This window comes from Orbicella faveolata, unplaced genomic scaffold (assembly GCF_042242905.1).
Source record: "Orbicella faveolata isolate gen_17 unplaced genomic scaffold, um_ofav_v1 contig_48, whole genome shotgun sequence".
Lineage (NCBI taxonomy): Eukaryota > Metazoa > Cnidaria > Anthozoa > Scleractinia > Merulinidae > Orbicella > Orbicella faveolata.
In genome coordinates, this window is record NW_028301578.1 from 13202501 (window position 1) to 13212500 (window position 10000).

Below are 10000 nucleotides of genomic sequence, written 5' to 3' on the forward strand. Positions count from 1 at the left end.
CCTCGCGAACTTTCCTCCAAAATGTTTTGTTGAAATGATCATACAGAATGGCATCTGCCCGATTCCAAGTTAGAATATTGTTCTCGACTTCTTTTTCAAAGTCGATCTTCTTTTTCTTAGATCTCAACTTGAGGTACACAATATCTTGGAATTCCCAGCACAGCAATCGTTTAAGCAATATCAGTGATTCATCAAAGTATTCTGTTATCATTACCAAATCGAACTCTCTTTCCATTTTGTCGATGTAACTCTTAACCAATTTCATGTTTTGCATATGTTCTTGTTCCAGACCCAGATCATATAAATTTGAGTTTGAAAAATGAAAGAATCTTTCGGGAAACTTGGTCTTATTTAATCTTGTTTGGATTTCTTGTAAGGCATCGGGTGACTTCAGGAATGTGTTGATAGTATTCTCTGGAATGTGTGTCAATTTCGAGATTTTGTAATACAACCAGGCAGATTTAAACTGGCTAACAGGGTGCCGAAGGATAGTGAAGTACTTTGCCTCTGGTTTGAGGAAAATTGAGTTCACCGGTCTTTTATTAAATCTTATATGAGAGGCGAAAATCTTTGCTTCGTCACTGTTCACCAGACTTGAGACTTGATTTAATTCGAGAGGTGCTGGCCAGTGCATATCTGCCAGATCAGGATCCAAAATAATCTTGCGATTTCTGTTGACTCCATAGCTGAGGAGAATAGTCCCAACTGTACTAGAACCTGTCTTATGAGTCCTGAGAAAATAAACGTGGTGTATGGGTTGGCAGCTGGTGGCAGGAAATGCAGACAATTGCTCAGTTTCGTTGATTTTCTTCTGCAACTCCGGAACTAGCTTTGAAGTAGATCTGTGAATGGAAAGCATCGTTATCAATTTACGTGTGCAGAATTTGAGAACATTATTACTGCACACCATTGATCAGTGAACATAATTGTCTTTTAGTATATACCACACAAGTGAATAGTGCTTTTCGCGCGCTCTGATTGGTTGACTCCGAGGTGATTAGCAAGTACTATTCACCTCCGAGCAGCCGGCGCTAGAGATTTTAAAAGTTCCGACCGCTTGTCACACATAAAATAAAGTTTTGGTCCGCTAATTATTCAGCTTGTGTGGTATATACTAAAACAATTATTCACCTCAGTGTCGGTGAAAGTGATGGATATTTACCCGCTTCGCGGCTCGGTAAATATCCACCACTATTCACCTGCGCCTCGGTGATTGTTAATTATTTCAACTTGAGCAGTTTACAATTCAGTGTCGCAATTAAAAAGCCAAAACCACAGTAATAATCGCTCTAGCCAATCACAAAGGACACAGACAATACAGTGACCAAAATGGCTCCCTGACGAGAAGTTTTCACGGCAAAAACACAAGCTTATGTGCCGAAAGCTTTGCTATCGACCGCCCTCGCAAAATTTCGCTTGAACTCTGTATTTACTCATCGAACACTTTGAGGGCTTACGATCGAGACTTTTCCTTTAATTGTTTTTAACCTCCCATGAGCGGACACCCACGAAAGCTAAGAAATTGGGCCTGTCTTTTGAAGATAATCGTAAAACATTTGTAGGCATTAACTGTATCACTGCCTTTTGTTGCAGTAAACCGGACTGTTAATGCTAATGTTAATCAGTACTGGCTGCAATTATGGTCTTTTCTTTAATCACCGAGGGCCAGTCCTAGAACTGCAGTATGCAGTACTTTATACATACAGTTATCGTCATTATCGCAGCATTGCATAATTGCAAGGCAATAAAACAAAAAATAATAATTTGGTGGTATTTTTGCATTCCCAATGTTTAGGCGGTCATCTTTTTCTTACAACTCTTGTGGCCGCTTTCGAGCACTATTTTCGTAAACGGCCTGCTCCAGTTATGGACAGCGTTTTCGCGTCCTAGGGGTGTCCGCTTACAAGAGCTTCCACTGTATTTTGTTTGAAAGCATGGCTTTAATAGCTATATTTAGTTTGTTAGTGTGATATACCGTCTGGTTGAGGGTAGTTCTGAATAGAGCTATTGTTGGTGACTTTGCGAGCTGTCAGTTACAATAATTATTGGGCAGTCTTTTGATACCATTTCCAGTAGTATGACTAATAGCAATATGAAAAATTCCAAAACGCTTAACGCAATGCGTAATACACAAACGGTTTTCGCTAGAATACTTTACGAAGCTCTGTAAGTTTATTTTAGGCTGCGCTCTGACAGAAAACGTTTATCTCAGTTGTGTAATTCTTGGGAACTTGAGTCTTCTGTTGCTGTCGCCTCGCGAAAATCATAGCAAGCCTTTTTTCGCTACCCAAAACGACAATTTTATCAGTACGAATGAAAAGTGGCGTTATATTTCTCATATCACGATAGTTCGAGGTGAAAAATCAGTTGAGCGCGGGTATTAAATTTAACAGAACGTTTCGTTGACTTTCGTTTTAACAGAACGTTTCGTTGCTCGTGATCTATGGGCAGCCAAGCTGGAAACCGTTAACAAGTTACCTTATAAATGCACTTACACGTAAGTTTAAACCAGACTCACCTTAGACTGGGGTAAAATCTTATCCTTAAACTTTTTCCATCAGAGTCAAACACAATAATACTCCAACAAATAATTACAATCAATAACAACAGACCCGCTTGAATGCGCCTAAACTTGCAAGGCTTCGTCATTGAATCGAGTTAACGTATTTTGTTATGCCCTATTTTCGTGATTCTTCCCGTCAAGATGTGCTGGTCGGGTCGATCCACCGCTTTTAACCTATTTTACAGTTAATTATGCGTGCATTCTTTCATTGCACTATTCAGCTCCAAGGAGCCCATTTCTCGCCCTGACCCCAGCGTGCCTCCAACACTGAACAAAAACAATCTTTTATTCACACTATTCAGGTACAAAAGAAACGTAAGACAAAAAAAGGAACTATAGAAAACCTAGTGATAAAGATTATATAACTATATGTTCAATTTGAGTCAGTGTGCAACGGCCAAACTGAAGCAGCAAAGCTTTCGAGTTGGCTGCTGCTTATTTACAAATAAAGAAAGGAACGAACGAAGGAAACAAATAATATTTAAGACTAAACTAATTCACAAAGTAAGAAATGAGAACAGAAAGAAAATGTCACATTAAAGATTACTTTCAGAAAAGTCAAAAAACGATATTAGATACAACGACAAAGTGAATTATAATTGGAAGTTCAAAACTATGACTGACAATTGCGGAGATGATTTTTATACCTCTTTTTAAAGCAACTAGTAGAGAGTCGTTTTAAGTTTGTCGGTACCGTTTCCCATAATTTAGAGGCTCCATATACAAAGGTAAATTTGGTCCTTACTTTTTGGTCGATGAAAATTATCCTGGGAGGCGTATCTGGTGTTATACTTGTGTAAACTAGAAACTGTTGGGAGAGAATCGTAAAGTAGTGACGGAATATTGGAAGGCTTGTTAAATATCTTATGTGCGGGTACACTTGTACCTAGTGCTTTGATTTTCGAAAGAAAAGCGTAATAACAGCATGTCAGCAGTCCAGATATGTCGCAAAAGGCATACTTTTATTATGATATTCACCTGCACGTCCATTGCTGCTACGGTAGTGAAAGCTGAACGAACAAAAGAAAAAACGGAGCGCGGAGCAAGCAAGAAGCCCCACTAGACGCTGTTTTGAGTCAGTGTAAAACGCAAGACTGCGGACTGAGGATAAAATGCATGCTGCAGACCTGGGATGAAATGCGCGCAGACTGAGGAGTGCAGACTTAGTTTTTAAGGATACATTGTCACTGTGTTGTTTCCATTGTCGAGTGCTAACTGTAAACACACTAACTGGAGCGTTATTCGGAGTGAGTTTGAACTCCAGTTAACCTGAATATAACTTAGGTTAGCTTGAATAAATCTCCGGTTTAGCCTGTTTACGGTTAGCTCTCAATAATTCATGAAAATGCCAACATTTATAGAGACACAGCTCAGAGACAATGCAATAACATACAGAACAACATTTTTCGATAACCAAAATGCGCTTCGCTTGCAGAAATCTTTTTTCCGAATTCACCGGGAGCGTGTTCGAAGGCTACTACTGAAACTTTCTTCCGATATACCTACGGTTTATATTGCCACGAAGCAGATTTTGTTTCACAACAGCGTAGGCTTTATTGGGTATCTTCGTCAGGCTTACCGGCAGAGGTGGCTAAGTCTTTCAAACGTCTTCAAGGTTTTGCAAGTCTTTTTACCAGTGAAGTTGGCATAAGTTACACGTGAATCACAAGGCAAGTCGGTATAAGCCGCAATCGTCAGAGAAACCTAATTTACTAAAACTAACTAAATCCAATATCTTTGTTATGCATAAAAGGTGACTTCAGCAGTTCGAGTTGTCCAAAATAAGAGATTTTTTTATATCTGATCATCATATCTTGGTATGTTTACTTTGCAAAAATCTGTATTCGAAGAGATTTCTATGCAGAGGAATGCATAAAAAAGAAAGTAAACAGACAGAAAACTAACTATGATTTTGGTGTAGGTCCTGATGAAAAGTGAATTAAGTTTTACACTGAAAGAGCATAGAAAATTGAGTTTAAACTCACGAATTGAGAACAAAGGACCTCGAAGGTGTTAGAAATGTAGAAGTCAGCAAGATTTTAATGAGTTTCAGAAAACTCCTCATTATGCATAAATGTGTGACCTGGATTCAACCTAAAGTAAATTTTTATCTTTAAGGATATTGCTTCTCAAGAGGCACGCCAGCTGAAATCACGTTTTCGGATGTAATGTTAGCTAATGTTTGTTTCCTAAATGAAAGTAACGTAAATAGCAACAGAAATAGAGTTCGTTGAAGTTTGGTTGTTTGTCCTGATTCACAGATTAAAGTAAACCTCAATAATGATGGAAGAAATACGTGTTTGTAGAATATGTCCAGCTAAATCGTTTCTGAGAGTTTAGCCGTAAGATTGAAGTTAAGCGTAGGTTGTCCGAAGACATTACGAAATCGTTAGCTAAACTTAAAATAATCCAAATTCCAGGACATTCATATGAACAGTTCTAACATGGTTCTGATGCTGTAAAAGCTTTTGTAAGCCAAAACATAAAGAAAAGCTGTTGAGACACAGTTAGCTACGATACTGACACACAAGACTCTCACAATCTAGATAAGAGTATATTGAGTAAATATTATCAATTATCTAAAAGTAAATAAACCACAAACGAGTTTCCTCCGAAAGCTATTAGCATCTTTTCGATGTTTTCTTTTCGTTTAACCTTTGATTGTTGGCTAAAATTAACATAGAACGGTGCTCCGAACTGTTCTTAAAAGAACATATTTCTTTTCTTGGTGGTTTATTAACCTTTTGATGATCCCTTAAGCATTTTTTTACACACTGTTAAGGTTTAGTAAATACCATTGATATATTTTATTCTCCAAAAACGAACCCACAATAATAGAAATAGGAAAATCCTCTCCTACAAGCAAACCGAAGTACTCAAAGAATATCAGGGAATATGTCCCGTCATAATCAGTTCTATCGATGGCAGGAGAAATACCTGAATGAATGAAATACCTAGTTAATCAATTATGAATAAATGTCGCTCGAGAATATATCAAATGAAAACAATGCCAATTAAAGAAATATCAAATAGATCCCAAACATATAATCAGTAAAATTCGTCCCAACAATATGGTTCTGAACTATAGGGGAAGTTTGGATAGCAAGTCTTTGAGTTCTTTAATTACATACTGATCCTCGTCTGCAGCCCCTAAATAGTCCCTAGTATTTAATTTTCTACTTTCACTATGATTTCAAAGCCATCTTTGATTTCAAAACTTGTTAACATGTTTAACTTACCCAAGACCTCATTGACGATATTCAACATTTCATTCTTATGATAGTGCTTAGGAAACATTTGACCAGACATGTTTCCTTTTTAGAGGTAGTACGTACTGGAGCTTTCAGCAAAGCGGAGCTCGAGAGAAACTGGAATCTGGAATGTTACATTTAGTGACGAAATATCTATAAAACTGAAAGACAGACAACTAAATTTCTCTCTTGTAGAGGGAATCTACTGATTCTAGGTGCGTATTCGTCTATTTTTTTTTTTTTTTTGAGATTTGCCCTTTTACTTTCCACATATGATAAACTGAAGAAGGCAGCTTGGCTAAATTTCAGAGGTCGAATTCACTCGGCGGCGCCATTTTGCAATTTCTACCGCTCTTGGTCCGCAGTAAGGGCCAGTAAAATTGTGTCCACGTTTCTTCCACAACTCTTCAGCTATATCACATAGATTCGTCTTGGATAATTTGCACTTTTGGTCTCCAGTAGACTTACATGATTCTTGATATTCTTGATTTATTCTTCTAAACGTTATCAATTCTTCATCAAAAGTGGAGCCCGCCTCGCGAACTTTCCTCCAAAATGTTTTGTTGAAATGATCATACAGAATGGCATCTGCCCGATTCCAAGTTAGAATATTGTTCTCGACTTCTTTTTCAAAGTTGATCTTCTTTTTCTTAGATCTCAACTTGAAATACACAATATCTTGGAATTCCCAGCACAGCAATCGTTTAAGTAATATCAGTGATTCATCAAAGTATTCTGTTATCATTACCAAATCGAACTCTCTTTCCATTTTGTCGATGTAACTCTTAACCAATTTCATGTTTTGCATACTTTCTTGTTCCAGACCCAGATCATAAAAATTTGAGTTTGAAAAATGAAAGATTCTTTCGGAAAAATTGGTCTTAACTAATCTTTTTTGGATTTCTTGTAAGGCATCGGGTGACTTCAGGAATGTGTTGATAGTATCCACTGGAATGTGTGTGAATTTCGAGATTCTGTAGTACAACCAGGCAGATTTAAACTGACTAACAGGGTGCCGAAGGATAGTGATGTTCTTTGCTTCTGGTTTGGGAAAAATTGAGTTCACCGGTCCTTTATTAAATCTTATGTGAGAGGCGAAAATCTTTGCTTCGTCACTTTTCACCCGACTTGAGACTTGATTTAATTCGAGAGGCGCTGGCCAGTCCATATCTGCTAGGTCAGGATCCAAAACAATCTTGCAATTTCTGTTGACTCCATAGCTAAGGAAAATAGAGCCAGTGGTACTAGAACCTGTCTTATGGGTTCTGAGAAAATAAATGTGGTGTATGGGTTGGCAGCTGGTGGTAGGAAATGCAGGCAGTTCCTCTGTTTCGTTGATTTTCTTCTGCAACTTCGCAACTAGTGAATGTAATTGCGAAAGCGTCTTTATCAATTTACGTGTGCAGAATTTGAAAACCTAATTACTGCACACTATTGATCAGTTATACTAAGAGTAGTCCCTCTTCACAGTCCGTCGTGCGTGAAACGAAAGAAAACTGGCCGGGATAAAAAATGGCCTCGCGAACTCCTGGGATCGAGAAGCACGCGAGCGTCTCGCCCCCAGGATTTGAAGCGGCCATTTTTTTCTCGCGGTTTCCTTTCACGCCACGCACAACGGAATAAGCGAAAGACGGACTACTCGAAGCCTGTGCACATAATTATCTTTTATTTCAGCTTGAGCGGTTTTCAATTGAATGTCGAAGAAAGCCAAAACTAATTGTTAATCCCTTTAGCCAATCACAAAGGATACAGACAATGAAAGAAAATACCCAAAATGACATTTTTATCAATTCGAATGGAAACTGGTATTATGTTTCTCATATCACAAAAGTTCGAGGTGGAAAATCACTTTCGAGTTCGGAGGGAAATAAATTAAACGCGAGGGATTCAAGACCTTCCAAAAAGATAATTTACTTTAACAGAACGTTTCGTTGGGTGCTCCTGATCTAAAGAGCGCCTAAGCTGGAAACCGTTAACAAGTATTAAACCTTAAATCTGCATTTATACATCTAGGCTAAAACACAATAATACTCGAACAAACAATTTTGTTATACCTCCCAACCCAAATACGTGTTCCGATTAGAGGAGAACGTGTCACGTGTCGTGGGTCAAAACTCACTAACTCACTAGGGAAACAACAACTTGAACTTTCGACTCGCACGTGATCAGGTCGTGCTCCTTGAAACCGCGGCAAATTTGTGAGCCAGCCGGCATCAAGCAAATTAACGATTTCTTCGCAGTTTTTTTCTATTTTTGAGTTGAGAGGGATAACAAAACACTTAATGACTGGTGCCGCGGGAAACAGTGCGTTTTGTTTCCCCTCAACCTCAATGTTCCCCTTGGCTTCGCCTCGGGGAACATTGAGGGCCTCGGGGAAACAAAATTCATTGTTTCCCTTGGGACCATGTCATTAAGAGCTTAACAGTCAATAACAACAGACCCGCTTGAATGTTCCCAAGCTTGCAATCAACTTTACATGGAGGGAGGGTGCCCCGGCTAACTGGGCTACCCGGCTAGAAGGGTTGACACATAGCCCGCCTTTACATGAAGCTAACCAGGACAGTAAGTGGGCTGCGTGGGCTATCTTTTGAGCGGCCGCTAAGCACAACAAACAAAATGACCGACCAAAGAAACTTTTTGGCGGCAAGTTTAATTTTTTTTATCGCTGAACCTCGCCATAGAGGTAAATCGGCATTTTCTCGCAAACTAGTATGGTGACCTATCATTTTTTCTGTTGTTTTGAACTGAGTAATAAATTTCTCTGTGTAATATAAATATGGACCAATTCTCAGTGTAGAACAAAAAACAATCGTCGGAAACGTGAATTTAGCAAGCAGTCGTGACTACAATCATCATGATGGTGGTATTATAAGGATTTATTGGGTATAAACAAGGTCCTGTTACTCCTAAACGAACGTAAGGACCCCTCATTTTTACTTCAAAATTTAATTTCCTACAATATAAACAATCAATAGGCAAATGTTCACAAAAATCTCAGTGCAGGTTCTATTTCAGTGGAATGACCTTAAGGTGGTATGGTACCCTAAAATGGACCAAAAAGTTTGTTCAAATATGGTGAAGAAAGACCGATTGTGTGCTATTGCACTCCAGAAGAGAAATTAAATTTTGAAAGTTTTACTCAAAATGGTTGCTATGGTTGCTATTAGAGATGAAAGACATGAATAAACATTGGAGTTGTGCACTCAACTTTAGCAGTTTACTGAAAGCTACAGTCTGGATCGTCTGACCAGCTGCTTATTCCTGCATTGCCATAACTCTGTTAAAGAGACCCACACTTTAGACGTCGGAAAGAAGTTTGCTTGTGCAAAATAACAATACAAAAGAGATTTTGGAAAATACGAGTAGAGGTAAACGCTTAGCTTAACGATGAGCCCCTCGACATGTTTCAAAACGCTCCTTCGCCTCTGTTCTGAATATTTGATCAAATGGTTCTCGACGTTCAAATTTTAACAAACACGCGATCAAACAAAGTGTTCAAATGGCAAAATGTTTAATTTGGTCACCCAACAATGTTTGATCGCCAAACATTTCCCATTTGCATGGACAAGGCTTGATATAAAACTATTCCAAAGCGCTTAACACAATGCTTACTTAAAGAATATTGAGAAATGTGTGTAATAAAATCTAAAAATATCATATAGTGTACATGTCTGAAGTAGTCAGTTGAAGTAGTCAGGGATTCGTCATGTACCCTAGGAGCTGTTATGTGCTGGAAACCGTTAACAAGACCCCTTATGTGCTGAAACCTGACTCACCTTATATTGGGAAAAAATGTTGCTGGTAAGTTCTCCCCATAGATAAACACAATCGTTAAAATCAGTAACAGCAGACCTGCTTGAATGGGTCGGCGACCGAAGTTGAACGGTCTCAGAATTTGAAACTTCATCATGGAATCGTGGATTCTGCTTCGTGTTCACCCTTTCTCTTCCGTTGTAATCCTTTTTAAACAAAATAATATTTTTCAAGGTTATCAACGCAATTTAATTATGCTAGCATTCTTTCAGCGCCCTAGCTACTCAACTTCAAGGAACGACGATGTCCAACCAGAAAGCTCTTGCTACTTTGGTAACCGCTCAAATATGAATTTTAATTCTTTACGGCTTAAAGTTACAGTATACCTTCAGGGGTGTCTCGCGTCCAAGCGATGTAGCGCGTGCAGTTTAAG

General features: G+C 38.6%; 1 protein-coding gene and 1 pseudogene across 1 annotated transcript in view; both read right to left on the bottom strand.

Moving 5' to 3' along the window:
• Window positions 1–977, bottom strand: part of LOC149096612 (galactose-3-O-sulfotransferase 3-like) — a 1854-nt gene extending 877 nt beyond the window's left edge. The window contains exon 1 of the mRNA XM_089281628.1: window positions 1–977. This exon is cut by the window's left edge and continues 877 nt beyond it. Within this exon, the coding sequence (XP_089137754.1) occupies window positions 1–910 (910 nt within the window). The 5' untranslated portion in view covers window positions 911–977.
• Window positions 978–6044: 5067 nt separating this feature from the next.
• Window positions 6045–9721, bottom strand: LOC149096613 (galactosylceramide sulfotransferase-like; annotated as a pseudogene).
• Window positions 9722–10000: the final 279 nt, after the last annotated feature.